Here is an 18,877-nt window from a genome sequence, read left to right as displayed (position 1 = left end):
ATTATGTTTCAAAAGTCAAAATTTAATATTATAAAATTTTTCTGTTAGCACAACACTCTTTAATACATTCTAAAAACTAGTTTAATTGGATGGATTCCGGAAACCTAGCAAACAGCCAATGTCAAGGTAAGCGAGAAAAAAATAAAAAAATAAAAAACACTCTTATACATCCTCGGGACCAACTGATTCACTAAAATCAAATTTTTGCTACACATAACATTTCCAACTATATAGTAAAATACGCCTCGTTGCATAGCGTAGTATTCAAATGAGCTTAGAGTCTTGGACGAAATTATTATTTCTGTTGATATTTAATGCAAATATACTTGCTGCTGTTGAGTGTGTAATTTATGCAAATACAAACATTTTTATTCATACATTTTTTTCTTTTATTTTTTATATGTATTTCTTTTAATTGGACGCAATAAAATTTTTAAACCACCTTTTGTTTAATTTCTTCCTTACACATACACATATACATAAATCTATACAAAGACAACATACACATAATACAACTGTACACAATGAGTTGGCTTTACATATACACATACACTTAGCTGCTGCGTTTAAATAATAATAATCATAATTTACACATTTTCATTTCACACACACATGCATATACACAAATGTAATCATAATATGTGTAAGTACGTCAACTTAAGTGCCGTTTAACTTATGAATGGTGCGACTTATGCTCACATATATATTATATAATATATACATATGTAAGTTATGTTATGTTACGTTATGCCATGTTATGTAAGTGAACTTAATGCTTTGTTGTTAAAGCGCTGCTTTAAGCGCGCTCCTACTTTTTCTGCGCGCTTTTTAGTGATTTTCATTTATTTTCGCTCTTCTTTAGTCTATGCGCTACCCTTTACAACTCTCTTTTTTGGCTAAGCTTTTATTGTGGTTTGCTTTTTTTTATTGATACAAATACAAATTTTGCTTAAAAAAATTAATGCCTTGCATGTTGCTTGTGCTTTAGCGGTCTTACCTACAAATGTTTGCTAAGTTTGCTTTAAGTAAAATTGTGTTTCTTCAGAAATTTGTTTTTATTTTAATTTATTTTTTTGTTAAATTTTGTAACGCGCAACTAATGCTTCGTAATGCTTCTATGTAATGCTGCTATTCTATAGTATGTCTGCTTTTTATGTTCAACTTTGCTAGTCGTACTGTTAAGTTTTGGAAATACCTTCGTTAGTATTGGTTAAGGACAATGCTTTTGCTTTAAGAAAAAATTACTATGTTAAGTACGTTTCACTTTCTGTTTGGCCGCTTGGTTACGTCTTTGTTTGGTTTTATGAAAGAACTGCTATTTCTATATTTTTCTGTGTCACTAAAACTATTTAACTTTTTCTTTTAATTAAATAATGTTTTTTTCAAAATTTTATTTATCGACTTTAATTTAAAAAAATCCACTTTAATCCTATTAAGTACTAAGTCAAGTTAAGAAATTTCAGCGCAACTTTAATTTTAATTTTAATTTAATTTTTTTTTTTTAGTTTTCCTTTAAACTATTCGTAGCAATGTATTGGTCTAACCCGTTATTACGCTATATGTATGTATGTRTTTATCGGCTGTGTAATCCTATGTAAAAAATTTGCACAACGAAAACTCATAATTTTCTCCTAGCCTATGAAAAATCTACTAAGAACCGAAAGTACCCGTCTACACGACGGCACGTTTGAAAACTCAAAGCAATTGCTACATTTGTTAAATTTATTTTTTATTTTTTTACTTGTATTTTGTCACTACAATTTTTGTATTAATTTTTAATTATTATTTTTTTTTTTGCTTTCACTAATTGTTTAACATTTTAAGTCCTGCTTATTTGCAATTTGGCCTTATTTTATCCACAATTGTTGTTGTTGTTGTCATAACTTCATCATCATGTTGTCTGTAGTAGCAGCGAGGTCTTGACGCTCCGTTGCCTTTTCTTATAATGTCAGTGTTGTATTTTTAATATAGCCGGGTTTAAATGTACTTTTACCTTGTCTTGGCGCCTAGTACCGTTGTTGGTACTCGTGGTGCCAACGATTAAAGTCTATGTGAAAGACAATAATCGAGCCAGTGGACAGACCAGCAAGGAGGTATCTGAAACGAGAGAGAGAGAGAAAGAGAGAGAGAGGAGGAGGAAAATGTGGAATTAATATCAACTTTATCTAGTAATTATAACCACTACAGACTACACTAGATATGTATAATCGCAATAAATAGTATGTTTATCTCTTTAATCTTAATTTACTAAGGAAAAATTCCCTCAAAGTTTTTACTACCAAATCCTTCAACCATTTGAATAACGATATGTAAAAGTCACTGTTGATGGCCCTTCCTTTTTCAAAACAAACTATGAAAATTATCCGATTCGTATCCCCACATAAATATGCCATAACCTTGCGTTTTTTACACTTTGGTCCGCACCATCATCTTGTGCAGTCCACTCGGATGACTTACGTTTGAACTTCGATGTGAAATGATGAAGCCGAGTTTATTACGCTTGAACCTCTCATTACTCCAAATCTCAACATCTAAAATTATTTGCATGACTTTTTTGACCTTTTCGTCTGATCTTTTAGACATTCACTGAGTTCACCGTCTTCGGTGCTCATTTCATCACGTCGAAACTGGGGCAGTGCCCGGAAACTCATCATCAAACCAAGTTGTTACTTCACCTTTTTATTAATTTTTTCCTTTCAAAAATCAATATTTTATCAACACTCGAAATTCGTTTTTATCCATTTTTTTCACAAAAACAACCTTTATTCCCCTTCAAACGCAGAGACAAACATTTTTTATTTAAAATCAATTATTTTACTTAAATCTTCAAAAAAAGTTTTTACTGTCTTATTTATATCTCTAACATATCTAAAATATTGTTCTAAATACTCAAGTTAATCCGAGTTGTAATCGATAAAAATAATTAATAATCCTAGTTAATACTTACTTTTGATCGTGCGTTAACGCCAATGAACGTATTGCAGCATTGCAAGCAGGGAAGGCATATAAGGGTGCCAAGTTGAAGGTTCGCCAGACCTCCACGATGCCGCGATCACCGGCAGTCATCAGATATTCACCATCACGTGAGAGCAACATGCACTGAAAATGCAGTTTAGAAAATAGAAAAAAGAAGAAAGCAATAATATAAAGAAGCGTTAGATAAATTTTTATACGTATGGATTTTGAAAAAATGTTGTTAAAGTAGTTGTGTCTAAATACCAGACTAACTGAATAACTAACCTGCAAGTTATCATTGTGCGTTTCGTGGCGCAACTTTTTGCCATTGATGGTGTAGGCGGCCACATTACCCTTATCATAATTGACAACAATGAAACCTTCGCGAGACATGGCAATCAATTCGGGCGAATAGAAATCCATAGGCGGATCAAGCGAACGCAAGAGATCACCAAAGGTGGTATGTATCAGAACAGGACCGTCTACAAATAAAGGCAGATAAAGGTGGAAGAAACATTAATGTGGAGCAATACCGCAGACATTATTTTAATCTAGAATCGCTACTTTACTGGACCTAACATTTTTTCTTTTACAAATTTTGTTGTTAATCCTATTAAATAGAGAAAGTTAACACTTACTTGTCGATCCCGAGACGACTAAACCCAACTCAGCACTAATCACAACCGAAGTTACAGCTTGTTCATGTCCGGTTAGAGTGGCACGCGGTGTTGGTACATCACCCTCACCAACAATACTCTGCGTACGCGCATTCCAATGCCACAGCAGGACCGTACAGTCTGCTGAACCCGATGCGATGTAACAGTCCGATGTTATATTGCACTCTGAGCGTGCTAAACAGGTGACCACACCGAAATGGCCGAATACAATTTGCACAATTTTAGCTAGAAAAAGCGATGTAGTGGAAAAAGAACGCATAAGTAAAGATGCTGAGACCATCTAAAAGCTGCGGAGAGTGGCTGTAATGATATGGATTGGGGATACTTACCAGTTTCAGTGGCGAACACACGAAAACTGTTATCCCAGAAGCCGCAAGCGATGAGGAAACGGCTGTCCACAGTCGTGACAAAACAGTTGGAACGGATCTTCAACATTTGACTGAAATTGTCCCCCAGATGTCGGCGATTCATGGGGTTATTGTGACCTGTATTTTGTGCAGCTAAAGGTAGAAAAGGGATTAAAAGAGAAAAATAATAATTTTAGAATACAAGTTTAAACAAATATTTAGGATGGAAAATCGTATAAAAAATAAAGGTTTTCTTGAAACCGCTGCTTACACAAGACAGGATCGATGGTCAGCGGCAGGTTTGAGCCGGGCGATTGTGGCGACTCAGCATAACTGGGGCTCTGGACGGATGCGGTGTAGTTGCAATTCCAGCGATTCACGGCGAACTGATGGCCCGCAGTCACGGTCACCACCGATGGCAGCGACAATTGCGGATAGGTATTGGCAGAGATGTGTATAATTGGTGAGTTCTGATAGAATTTAAGCGACATACAGAGATCATCGGGCATGGCGCTGAACATCATCGGTGACAAATGCATTGCCGAGCTGCGCGGTGGATGTGGTTCCATTAGCAGCTGGCTGGGTGTCTGGCCGAAATTACGGATTTGATTCTCCACTGCCTCACGCATAACTGGATCGCCAATAGCATCCAAATCTACGCTACCCTCATAGGTTAAGTAGTAAAAGACATTAGTGGCGCGTATAGCTTCGGGACCACGTTGTTTGTAGCCAAATATCAGATCGATCCATTGATGTAGTTGGCATGAGACGAACTCCGACTCTAAAGCCATGCGGTTGATGCGCACGAATTCTTCGGGACTTTTAGACCATGGCGGCAGCTCAACATCGTTGACGAGTGTGCCATCTTCGCGATGGCCCAGACGATAACTGGACGAATTGTAGAACATTTCTGGCAGGAAATACCATTCGGGTATGAGTTCTTTAACATCGGATGTGTCACGTTGGCAGTTTTTCCACGAAAGCGATATGGAGGAGAACAAGCGGTCGGGATAGTCGAATTTTCCGCCTTGCAGCGCTAAGAACATGGTGGTGAAGGGCTCAACACGTACCAACCAATTTAGTGTGAAACTCGATGTAGAATAATGGGTGCCATAGTGGAATGGTGGTATCGTGTCACTTTCCCAGCTCTCGTAGCGCTCCTCAAAATAGGCGCGTCGTGACGGATTCAATGCACCTATCGGTTTCGAGAGATCGCGATAGTTCGAAGGCAGACTGAGGTCTAGTTCTTTTGTGTCATAATTGGTAAGCACCCATGGAAAGACTGGGTACTGATTGAGGTCATTGTAAGTACGTCCTGCTATTGTATTGAGGAACATTAAGTACTCGAAATTGGAAATTTCGCGTCGTTGCCACTTCTGTGTCATATTAGAGTTGCGCATCAGCTGACGGGGCGACATCATCGAAGCGCGTCGTGTTTGTGGTATGCCATATTTGATGCCGACGCCAACACGCGGCAAAGCTTTGATGACCTTCTTTACAGTATGTTGATCGGGGAAAGCGAAAAGTATGGAGGTGCGACTAGCTAGGAAAATCTCCAGTGCCACATTTTGCAACAAGTAACGACGCGAGAAGATCGCGCGCACTTCTGAGAAGTACCACTTGCCATGCAGATGATCGCAATACTTCAGCACCTCGGGATCGATCTTCTGAAATTCTGGATGATCTTCGTCCACTTCGAAGAACATTTCAGTGCTGGTGATAGACACTGTACCGGGTGCCACGACACCGGGTGCAATTAGTTTTGCTTTAGTGCTAATGTTGACTGGTCCTGTCAAGTCCAAATCCAATTCACGGTCTTCAATCAACAGCTCGGCATCATCCAACAGGTCGGCTGTATGCTGGGATGACTGATGGCCGCGTGACACAGCAATCTGTGTATGGAATTCATCACGTGTCTGTAAGATCGCATCCTCAGGTGCACCATTTTCAATGGCCGCCTTGAGCGTGGCCTGTGGATGTGACGAGCCGCGTGGATTTTGTACCATACGCTTGCGACGGCGTGCATCATCCTCCCAGGCATCCAATTTCCAAAATGTTTGCTTCTGCACAGTACCACTGGCATCACCCCAAGCACCATGCCTATTGCACATAATATTACGCACCTTTTCTAAGAGGCGACTAGCAATCACGTTGTCACGTCGGCGCGCCGCGGTGATGAGATGGTCACACATGCGCTCTTCCTCGCGCCGCTCCAACAGCGTTTGTGCGCATTGTGACTCGAAATCGGCATGCTTGAGCACGTCATCGGCACGCATACGATTCAATATGAATTCAGCTTCATTAGCGACGCGCACAATGTGATCCTTCATGGCATGCGATAACAGGCGACCCTCATTAATCAATTCAATAAACGCCAGACCGGCATGCTTCTGCAGACTGTTCTGCCACTCTTGTGAACACAGCAACATCACTAACTCGACCACGGAGTGTGAATTCTTGAATGTCGTTAGACCTTTACCCTCCATCAACAGCTCTTGACCGTGCGAGCCGACGAGCGTTTTCGATAGGAATGGCGCAAAGTCGACCATTATTTCACGTAACAGTGGACACACCGGACCCAGCGCTACTTCCAGCTTCTGCGTAAGGCTCGCCTCACGCGAGGGCGTTGTCATCGGCAGCTGGCCAACGAGTGGTGGTTTCATTTGTAGCTCATCGGAGCGTGTGCCACGCTGACCCACATTGCCGGCAGCCGTGCCAACGCCCGCGCCTGACGCGCCAGATGCTGTTGCATAACTGTCCGGTACGCGCACAACCGATATTTCCGAATCGGGTTTGTCGCCGCGTTCGCCGCCAGCACCCACCAACTGATGTCCGTGGTGTACTTGCATTTGTTGAGCACCCTGCGGTTGGCCATGTCCTGACGTTGTTGACTGCTGTTGTTGCTGCTGCTGTTGTTGTTGTTGGTGTGCATGATGTTGCAGCCCGTCGATGTCACGCATTTTCCCATCCACTGCCGACATGCCGCCCGACAGTAAACCACTTGCGGTGGCCTGTACACCGGCATCCTCATTCAAATTGACATCTGTCCAGCTTTCGTCGTTCGAGTTGGTCGGTTTGTTGTCATCGGCCAGAATTTCACTCGACGATTCCACTTCAGGAACTTCGTTCTCCGTTGAATTCATGTTCAACGAACCGACATCCGAGTCGACACTCTGCGTTGGCCGGACGTGAGTTTTAATGATTCATGCGGTTGTTGTTGTTATTGTTGATTTTGGTTGTGTGGTGGTATGGTGATATGGTGGAATTAAAATGTTACGTTGTTGTCCATTACGAGTCGTCGTTGTTGTTGGTTTTGCACGAAATTTGTCATTGCCGTGCGTGGCGTTGGCATTTGGTGTGGAAAGCGAAAATAAAACAGCGTGCGCGGCGGCAAAATGCAGTAGTGGTTGGAGAAAGAGCGAGAGAGAAATTAAAGTATAAATTAATTTCATCATATTAACAGCTAGTTATGTGTGTGTGTGTGTGTGTTTATGATTGATAACTTGCTGACGAGATTGCCAATTGCGCGGTGAACTTAGTGACACGAAAATGACAAATGAACAATGAGGTCACATGCGATTGAGTGCATTGCAAAAAGGACACATGTATAAGTTCAAAGCATAGATTGGATTGTGTTGAAGATATGTGATGTATTAAGAACAAATAGAACCATCAAATTGGAATTTATTTTTGAACTAAAACAAATGTGTGCTGTTGCTGTTGTTGTAACGGCAGAATTCTGCCGAGTTGACAGTCCTTGGCCGGATAAAAATCCGGGTCCGTTCCGGTTTTCGTAGACCCGACTGTCGTGGGAACGAAACGAACGAACTTTGAATAAGCAAACATAAAAAACGCATACGCTTATACAACAAAAAGAAATGTGTGATCCTTTCGGCTGGTAAGCTACGAAGAAGTTCAAAACATAAAGATTGTATCACCTGAGTAGACTTTTAAAAAGTGCTTTTTCAAAGAACAAAAATTGTTCAATGATAGTTCAAGGAGGATTGCAACGCGACCTAAGGTCGATAGTGCCCTCTCCTAAGTCACAGCGATCCACTTGCCCCAGCATGTTGAGGAATTCCAATATACTGCTAGGTGCAAGTGAGGCGATGTGATCCCTATTTGGAAACATGGATCCAAGTGCCTTTATCCTGCGCTATGCTATACAGTCTATTAGGAAGTGGTCTAGAGCTTCACGCTCCTTGTCGCAGAATCGGCAATTTTCACAAGAAGCTGGGCTATGTTATATAAGACTGTGTAAAATCTGACAAGTAACCTGAATTTGTCCCTAGGGAGATTAATTACATATTTAAGCCTATTGATGTTGCAACCCCCATTAGAAACTTAGCATGGCACTTGCCTTGGAGTTGTTGCCAATACCTCTCTCTGTCTACTAACTCTTCCTTGCGGAGTAGCTCATTTATGGTCTGAGGACCCAGCTTGATGAAGGGATTAGGTCCTACCATTTTGGTTGATGCTGCGGAGCATCTGAGCTCATCGCCAGTTCATTCCAACAAGAAAATCCAAAAAATTTCTTACTTTTTGGAGTGGAAATTTATACACGGAAGTCTCCTGAGAAAAGAGTATTTCAAAAAAAGTTCGAGGCGTTCCCACTGTATAATTCATTAAGTCTATAAGGCTTTCGTATAACGCTTAAGACTACTAGATCGTTCAAGAAACAGAAAATTTAGACGATTGCCCTAAACTGATTTTTTTTTTTTTGCAATAGTTGTTCCGAAAATGATTCACACAATGCTCAAAATGACCTCCAATTCATTCAAATTGAACAATGGATGGATGAATGGATACATCAAATGGCTAGACACATTCAGTTAACTTCCTAAAGACACAGGTCTACAACTAGCATCCACAATCGACCGACGCTACTGCACGCATTCCGACGGCCCAATATGAGAGAGTGTGAAGTTCACGTTCCATATAAGAAGAGAGGACGTTATTGTAATGAAAGAACATGAAATTTGTAGTTTTTTTTGTCTCAAGGACTCACAGTAGAAAAGTTTAAGCTGGTCTTATTTGCTTCAAGAGTAGAGTGTTTTATTATATCTCCGAAAAGCGCTAAACTTGGAACAAAACGATGACAAAATAAATAATGCTTCCAAGACGAAATTTGAAAATTTAAAGAAATAAAATTTACTTTATCGCGTTGAGAAGTGGAATGGTGGTTACAAACACAAAGGACCCAACAACCTCAACGGCGCCATTTAGAGAGTATATTTTGCACATAAAAGAGTCTTTATTCCTAAACATGGCGGAAATGTACTCAATCGGCTCAAAAATAATAATTTTTAAAAAATCCAGCGGAGGTTTTTTTTCGTTTTTGCGTTCGAAAATGTATTTCTAAATATGGTCGACCACTTTTTGCCATTTCTCCTAAAAACATTATTCCATCGCTATAAATCGAAATTTCGAAATTTCCAGAACAGAAGCGAACGAGCCATTGTTGTGCTACATGAACTGATACAACATCGTCTCAAACCTCAACCTCAAAAATCTCATTCATCAACTTTCCCGAATTAATTTTTTTTTTGTGGTTAAATTAAACTTAAAATCTCACCTTTCCCACACTAACAATCGGGTAAAAAAAATTAAAAGTGGATTTTTGGTCAGTACTTGTACATTTCTCAGAAAACTATGAGTTTTTCAATTTATAATGTTTTTGTCATTGAATTATTAAATTCTTAACATAAAAAAATTGCCTTAAAATAATCAAACTTCAAACGTTAATATATTAAACGGTATAGTTCATGGAAAAAACATAGTAAACTATTGTGTGAAGTATGTAATTTTCATACATAATGTGTGAAACGAGATGATGATCTCGTTAAGAGCTCATACTTGGAGCGACCTCCTTAATAGTGTCGAAGAGCACTAAGTGCAAAAAAAATTGTTTTACCGACCCACCTTTATATGTACTATATACTATATTTCTGGATTAAAATAAAGTCGCTTATATTAAGCTGAAATAAGAAATGTTATAAATAATCCAATATCCCTAAGCTTTCATCAGAACTATATTTTGTTCGATAGGAATGCGTATTTCTCTTTTTGTAGCCTCTTTTCTCAATATTGTATTTTCAGTTATGGCACCAACGATGACAACTGTCCCAGAAGCCATTAATTATTTAGCAATCCAAAATCAGAAACCAAATCACAAATCAATGGCGGCAATTTGAATTTACTTAAAGCTGGATTTCCGTCGTCATTAATGTTGTTGTTGTTGACTTTAACCAAGTCGGTGCGTATTAGCCAACCGCAACTCAGATAAAACAGTCAACAGTTTGCTAAGCATATAGACTAACACAGACACATATTGACATTTACAGTTATGCGCATATATTACAGCGCTGGACAAATATATATACACATAACGGTTAGTGACTGTCACGCGCTGCATTTAACAGATGGCAGCTGGTACGAATATTTGACAAATGTGAACTGTCATATGCATGTCAGATGGCCAGCACTTGGGCTATAAAATACATGTGTCAATAACTATAAATATGTATGTATCTATGTATGTGTGGGTGTACTTGGTTGTAACAGCAATCTCAGCAGCAAAAATGTTTGATATGTATATATAAATATGTAAATAAAAGTAATATATAAAGACAACCACATACTCGTATGCATTGTATGTGTGTGTGTGTGTGTGTATGTGTCTTTACGCATGAATTGTGGATATTTAACTACGGTGAATTGATACGTCAAAATCAGGTGAATTGTGGTGAAAAGGTGTAGTGCTTGTGTGTCTATATTGAAACTCGGTGGCTGTGAGATTTAATCAAAGCGTATGTGTTGCTCTGTTGTTGCCAGTTACACTAAACGCTTATACATATTTACTTAAACCTAACTAAATACATATACAAATACGTTTACAATTACACAAACATATATACAAATATCTTAGCTATTGTTGTGCAAATAACTTTAGATATGCACAAATAAACAGGTAAATTGTCAAACCGAAGTTGTCAACAGTGCGTATGAGTTATGCGTTCAAAGTAATGCTTTTGTATTGGCAACAACACACAACGCACAGGCCACGTTCTAACGCAGTTATGTAACCGAAATTAGCAGACAATTGAGCATATGATTCCAGGAATGCGAGGTTATGTGTGCGACCCTGGATTTTTCATGGAACCAAGTATTTTTAGCCTTTTGTGGCCGATCGTGCTTTATGCGGAAGTGAATGAAGTGCGCAACGGCATGGAAACGAAGAATTTACATAATATCGTACATATTTAAATGTAGATGGAGATATCTACCTAGATATGGTATGTGAGTTAGCTTTTAGTTCGTGAGTGGTTCCTTTTTGGTTTTTTTTTTTTTTTTTGCCTGGATTCCCTTCGGGCATACTCTTTATTTTCATTCAAATGTTCTATTTCATTTGCATATAAACCGTCATATACTATGTATGTATATATTTTTATACACATGCATACATATGTATTATATATTAAGGTAGTTTTATAAAAAAACGTTACGCAAACGTTTCTTTCATTTGAGGTTTGTCGAATATTGCCAAAATTGAACATTACTGGAAACTTGAAAAGGCTTCATTTGTCCACTTCAAATTGAAATTTTATTTTATTTTCAACTATTCCTTTTCTATTTAAGGCTAAATAGAAATAGCATTGTATTTTCGAATGTTCTTTATATTTAGTCAGTTTTATTACAGATTTATTTATATCCCAATTTATATGTTCTTTTCTTTGCGGGTGCTTTTTACGTAGCGGATCGCAAAACCAGCGCACCTTGAGAAGGGATGTTTCGCCTTTTCACTTTAGCTCGTTTTCAAAGGAATGTTTCTGGCTAACCAGAGGATACTTGGTTTAAAACTGAAAGGCGCGAGCTGCTTAAGCCACATGTAAAAAAAGGCCACACCCACATGGCCTCATGGTGAAATCATTAAATTTTTAGCATTCCCTGAGTGTTGCGAATCGGTTTCCACTTGCTTAGTTATTTCATTTCATTTGTTTTTTTTTTTTTTGCACTTTTTTGAATTCGAAAGAAATTTGAGTGGTACAGTTTGTAAGAAGCAAAGTATAAATCTCGAGGTAGTATGGCAACTTTACGCTCTAATAGTGCGATCTAAAAAATTTATTCAAATAACCGTTAGAGTTGACTTCGCGATATTCTTGTATCAATTTCGTGAAAATATCTCTAGAAATAAAAAGTTTCTCATATAAGCACTTGCTTTTGATCATTTAGTTTGTATCGTAGCTATATTATTTAGTAGTTCGATATCGCTAGTTTCGCAAAATGTGCAGTTTCTTGCTGAGAAAAGACTTTCGCATTGATATCTCAAAAAAATGATGGATTAATTCAGTTTGTAAAACTTGTTTAAGTGTATTCACATAGATGAAATGAGAGCACATTATAGCCTTTTCGCACAGCCAAATTAATTTGGTGAATTATGACTGCAATTGAGAAAATAGTTTTCTAAGAATTTGTTGGATAATGACTAAAGAAAAAAACTACTTAAATTGCATAGTCTGAAGACCAAATGGACTACTGTACATTGCCCATTGCTCACTTTTTAAGAACACAGAATATTGAGAGTCACATTTGGGATGTCTTTAAGATTATTAGTGCGACTTTCAGACCTAATTATCAGCAAAAGCCTTTCTATAGATTTCATAAAAAACATTTTCACAACAAAATTTTCATATTTTGCGACAGAGACTTCGCGAAGAACTCGTAAGCCCAAGCGGAGGAAAAAATTGTGCTTCTGCGCTAAACATTAAATATTCTAATTTTGGTTCTCTATGGTGGCGATTTGGGTATAAGTTAAATTGTTTGTTCTATTAGTTTATTTTAGTGTTGATTTCTATAATTTCCAAGCAATAATATTATTACTTATTTGTATTCAACAAAAGTCTAAAACCTGTAGTGTGGAGATATCGATCTGAAATTTTTTCGGAACAGCCGATATCGGACCACTATAACGTAAAGCTATAAAAACCGACAGATGAAGACTAAGTTCTTGTATGGAGACTTTTTTGTTCCACCTTCGTTACAACCGAAGTTAACGCTTTTTCTTGTCTTTCATTAAAAATACAATAACTTTTGAAACGTTTAGGGTAAACGCTTTTTATCATATATTTTTATGAAGTATAACTTTAAACCTTAGGGTTTAGTTGGAGACTAAACTTGTTATCTCCTTATTGTTGTCTTGGAAAATTATTATTAATTTTTTACGTTAGTAAGGAATTGATCGGTCTAAGTTCATGGGTTTGGGCCTATTCATATTGTGATTCTTATTGCCCCATTTGAGGAGAAGCATTATTTTGATGACTGTTGCGATTGAATCGTAAATTATTTTGATGTTCCTAGTGAATTGTAGGGCAAAATTAGAAGGTTGTTAGACGCCATTTCTTGATTGATTCGTCAAATCTGGTGGAGCCGGTGTAAAGATAATATTTGACCAATTGTAAATACTTTCAATGCATTTTGTCAATTTTCCTTGTTTCTACTAGGATTCCCTGTGAATTCTGGCAGGGATTTTATTATCTCAAAAGACTGGTAGCAATTAATTTCCGGATTTATAACTTCGAGGTTCGTATGCAGTAACTTCATGTGTGTGTGTGTTATGTTATTTAAAGTTTGTTTGAGAGTATTTATTTCTGCTCTCCAGTTAGCTGTATTTGGAGCCATATGCTTAGCTATCAATTCTTCAATATTTTGGTTTCTTACTGCCATATATTCAATAAGCTTGTTGTTTTTCAGTTAATATGACTTCTTCAGATTATAAAATAATTTTGAACATATATTTGATTTTATTTTATTTTTTTTGGTTCTCACCTTAATGTAGTGTATGTGATTGTGAGTTTACATTTGAGCAGAAAAATTTGTACTTCTCACATACAATAAACAGTAAATTAATATGTGAGTGTTCTAAACTTACATTTACACTGTTACACGTACTCACTCACATACATATGTATGAGTATAATATAATATATACTTTCACTAACATACAAATATATGTATGAGTAACATACAAATATATGTATGAGTAACTAATACACAGATATAAAACAAAAAATGAAAATTTTACATAAAAAGTGACAAGTTATGTAAATATGTACATAATACAAATACGTGTGTGTTGGCATAATGTGTGGACGACAACAACAATTATTGCTTAAACGTGACTACTCAAATATGATTTTCCATATTTTACTGCTATTTTCGATTTGTAGTTGAAGCGAATTTTCTTTTCTAACAAAAAATGCGTAATTTTGTTACCTTTGGCAATTTTTTAGGCAACACTGGTTTCGGCGGTGACAATGGTTGTTGTTGCAATTTGCTTGTATGTTTCAACACTTTTGCATTTGGCGACGTTAAACCTAGTGTTGTTGTTATAGTTGTTGCTAGATTTGTCACAGTGTTTACTTTTACCCTCTGTTCCGTTTTAGTGTTGGACATATTTGGTGTTGTTGTTGTAGTATTGGTATTGGTAGCCTTATTACTCTAATCATGCAAATTAGTAATTGATTTATTATACATATGAATAAATAAGCGCACATACATACACATATAGTGTATAAATAAGTATGTATTTATATTTATATATATATAGGTATATACAAAACTTATTTCTTATTTATAAAATACTATACTAAAGTTAGTTAAGGGAAAGTTTCCTTTTTTTTAATTTTTCATTAATGTTCCATCACACCTTTTAGCTATATACGCGTTTATTGTGAACAATGTAGGGTTATTTATATATAATATACAATCGCAACCCATAATACATACGAATATGTCAAACAAATTTCTATATATCGCCACCTAAATTGCAAAATAACGTATGATGAAAAAGCTCTAAATTGAGTGTTTTATTAATAACGATCCACTACGTCAAGATACGTCCATATAAGTACATATGTCCAACATTTTAAGGTTCTGCTATCAGATATAAACCAGTTTTAACCAATATTTAATTTTTGTTTCACTCATGTTCCATGTTATAACGTGTTTTATTTTTTCTCCTGTAACTTTCGGAGAATGGTGTGACGTTATTTTGCATTTTAGGTGACGATATGTATATGTATATATAAAATGTTTGATTTCATGAAAGTGTTATGATTAGTAGTGAGTGTTAGTTAAGATAACACAAAATGAATCGCATAAGCATGTATGTATAATATGGATGTAAAAAAGCACCAGTATGTTTTATTTCCTTTCCTTTCCTTTCCTTTCCTTTCTTTTCCTATCGTCTATTTTCCTTTCTTACGCTATATCTTTTGCTTTTCTTTCTTTTCTTTTACCCTTATTTATTTTTCTTTACTTTCCTTCAATGCATAATCGTCTCGAAGAGTTGGGTTTTTAATTCATTAGCATTCCTACCTACAAACAAGGAAAACTGGACTAAACACCCATCTATCTGATAATACTTGATTACTAAAAGCAATTTGTAGCTCTACGCTCTAATCATAGTTAATGAAAATACTATACACAAATTTAACGGGTTTTTCAATAAGAGCTCTACAAAGTTTTGTTAAATAACACAAAATCGGTTTGGGATATCAACGAAATTCTTAATTCCTGTGAAAGTACATTCGATGCCATTATGTTTGGAACACGATTTATTTTGCATGGCCACCACGGGCACGCTTGCAGAAGTTGAGACGCTGAAACCAACTTTCGACAATATTCAAGCATAAATCGGCCGATACTGATACAATCTCACGTTCGATATTCGCACGAAGTTCATTAATCGTCGCGCCATTCAATGACTGCGCCATTTTGCGAGATAACAATGAAAACAATGAAAATTCGGATAATTTTCAAGTTGTTGCTCACCCCAATTCACGAACATACGATGGTTCTGGTGATCAAGCGGCTTTAGCTATTGCGACAATTTCATCTTGTAAGATGGTTGGACAAAACCTTTTCATAGATACCCAACGCTTGAGAACGACGTGTGAGATACTGATTTGGGTCCACCTAAATTGATGAGCTAGCGGCAGCAACATGCTCAACACTACGGACACTTCTTTGTCTCACTGGCACAGGAGCATTTTGCACTGTGCCTGTGAATTCTAATTTTTCCACAAGACGCTTACTCGTTGATCTCACAAGACGATTTATGATGACGGCCATAAATTGGACGTAGCGCTCTTATAGTTGAGGCCACTGACTCCAAATTTCGGTAGTAAATTTTAATAATTCCGACTCGTTATTGGATCGTGTATCTTTCCATGATAAAATGACAAACCTTACTAAAACCAAAATATGGCGTCGTTTGCTGTTCCTATCGGTCCACTTTTCTAACGTCTCCAATCAAAAACCCGTTATATATACCATACGAGCTCAAAAGCGGTGAAATCACACGAAACAGAGAAATCAATTCGATAATATATATCATAAGCTTCCAGGAATAAATGTTCTAGAGCTGAACATAAATAAATCTTAGATCGCGGAGCAGTTTTCATTTATTAACCTAATCTATTTATATCGAATATACATATGTATATCTTAAGTCTATATGGGAAGAAAAACAATCTAATCATAGCTCTGCAGAGGTAACAAGCTAAGTTTTTATTAATTCCTAATTTAATATTACTTTGACTTGCAATATTCGTATGCCAAATTTTGGTCGCTACTAAGTAGTATATATGTATATTTTAAAATTAAGGAGTACTCATAAGTTTATAAAGAAATTTAAGGTATGTTTTTTGTTTTACTAATGAAATATATATTTCCATGATATAAGCTACTTTGACACAAAACCTGAAAGAATTTAACTTATATGTATTACAAATTTTCTCTATTTTATTTTATCTAAACTTACATTTCTTCTTGCCTTCCTTTGTGCTTCTGGACAATGAATCTTGCAATATTATATGATATTCTACTCCGCATCAGAATAGAGTATATTGCAAAAAGGAATGCTATCAGCAAGGTAACTACAAAATGTGTATGTATTTAATCAAATGCATACAAACACGACAAAGGAAGGAAAGCGAATTTATTATTGCTAATGTCAAAGCCTTAAAACGAAATCCTCTGCAGCTTCCAAACTATTCAAGGCATTGAAAGGTTTGCAGTTGATGAAATGCAAATATTTAGCACATATAGTATTTATATAAATATATACTACATATTTAATATATATATATACTATGCATATGAAATTTATCTAGTATAGAAATCTCGTCGGACTAGTGATAATTGAGTGAATGTGAAGTTTGTTGAACGTATAAAAAATGCTCTGTCAAACTGCATTGCAAACCTTACAGGCTAGTGAAAGGCATATTTAATAAAGAGCTTTTCAATTGCCTTGTGAGTGACATAAGATCTCTTGAAGTCATTATTTCGATGTTTATTTAAATAAGGCGCCTAAGTATATGCTAAATTATTTTTTCGGGAAAAAAATTAGATATTTTGTTTTAGGCTAGAAACGACGTTGATCACAGTATTAGTACTATGTTTTAAATTAAGAACAAAAAAAAAAAAAACCAATTGTTTATTAAGGACCACCCTTGCCCAAAACATTTCTTGAAAATAATTTTCGTTTGTTTACTTGCATATAATTTTTTTTTATATAATTTTGCGTTAAATGTCAATCGATTCATATATTATATATTTATTAGTATGTTATATATTTATAATGGCACGTTATGTATTATATATATTCATATGAGTCTAGATTATATATATATACATACATATATATAAGTGGATTTACTCGCTATGGAAACGTGTAATATACATGCTATATTTCATAATGGCTGTAAAAATGTATACATATGTATATGTTTGTTACGTGTGTATCATTTAATTCAATTAACTAAGGAAAACAGCACATTTCTGCGTGCTTACATACACCTATGCCCGGTTATGGAAGGGATGGAATATGAGTATTTATGTAACGCATATATATTATATAAAAATATAAATCTCATGAGTTCAGCCACTCACCTTAATCGAAGGCGGTCCGCTGGAATGTGAGTCATTGTCCGCCAAGACCGACGGATTATTCTCATCCACGACAATTATCTCATAGTCGCCATCCTGTATTGTGCGAGCGCCTGCGGTGCAGTGTTATCATTCGAACAATTTTGTTGTTGCGCATTACAGCAAATGTAATGTGTAAATGTATCATTGTCATTGCCGTTGAGAGTTATGAATACCGTTAAGCGTTTACAAGTATGGTTGGTGGTGTCCGGGAGAGGAAGAAGAAATTGCAAATAAAATACATATTTATATGAGTTTATTTCGAGTTATGTGTGTCTTACTACGTATTACGGTAGTTATTTAAAGTACAACAACAACAAGGAAARACTTCAACAATAAAATAGAACAGAACAGAGTTAGAATTAGATAGTAAATTGATAGTTGGATAGTTAGATTATAGATATGTATGGTAAATGTAGACGAGGAAACGCATCTAAAGCAGCTTAAAATTAATTAGTTGTTATATATGTATAAAATTTTTTTTTCTTTTCCTTTGAGTAACTGATTAATAGTACGTGCTTCTCTAAGTGATTGCTCAGTGATTATAGCAAATAAAATATACCCACTTGAGTAGACTAAAAAAGTTTAATATTCTTGTCCATACACATTTTAAATAGTAGAGAAGAGCAACAAATTACTAAGAGGTATACTAGTACTCAAGTTTACAGTTAGCTTTTAAAGTATATAAGAGACAAGATATTAGTTTAATTAGTTCACTACCCTAATATTTCTATATGTGACCTGGTCTACGAAAAGGGAGCTAACGTGCGAAAACTAGTTTTCTAACAAGTGAAAGAGCATCTCATCTTCCATCCGAATCAACTAAAAAGTGAAAATTGATGTTTTGATACCTAACCCCCTTCCGTAGACCAGGTACATACATATACAAATTTTCACTTTTAAAATTGA

At 36.1% G+C, this 18,877-nt stretch overlaps 1 protein-coding gene across 1 annotated transcript in view; it reads right to left on the bottom strand.

Moving 5' to 3' along the window:
* Positions 1 to 907: 907 nt before the first annotated feature.
* LOC108969826 (neurobeachin) overlaps positions 908 to 18,877 on the bottom strand; it is a gene marked incomplete in the record, with an annotated part of 552,891 nt that continues 534,921 nt past the window's right edge. Inside the window, 8 exon segments of the mRNA XM_018934817.1 lie at positions 908 to 2,097; positions 2,948 to 3,099; positions 3,241 to 3,437; positions 3,594 to 3,857; positions 3,962 to 4,132; positions 4,251 to 7,152; positions 14,252 to 14,476; positions 17,933 to 18,042. Of these exon segments, the coding sequence (XP_018790362.1) occupies positions 2,007 to 2,097; positions 2,948 to 3,099; positions 3,241 to 3,437; positions 3,594 to 3,857; positions 3,962 to 4,132; positions 4,251 to 7,152; positions 14,252 to 14,476; positions 17,933 to 18,042 (4,112 nt within the window).

The sequence above is a fragment of the Bactrocera latifrons genome, unplaced genomic scaffold (genome assembly GCF_001853355.1).
Source record: "Bactrocera latifrons isolate USDA-ARS-PBARC rearing strain unplaced genomic scaffold, ASM185335v1 scaffold_0, whole genome shotgun sequence".
NCBI lineage: Eukaryota > Metazoa > Arthropoda > Insecta > Diptera > Tephritidae > Bactrocera > Bactrocera latifrons.
This window is presented reverse-complemented; position numbering and strand designations above follow the sequence as displayed.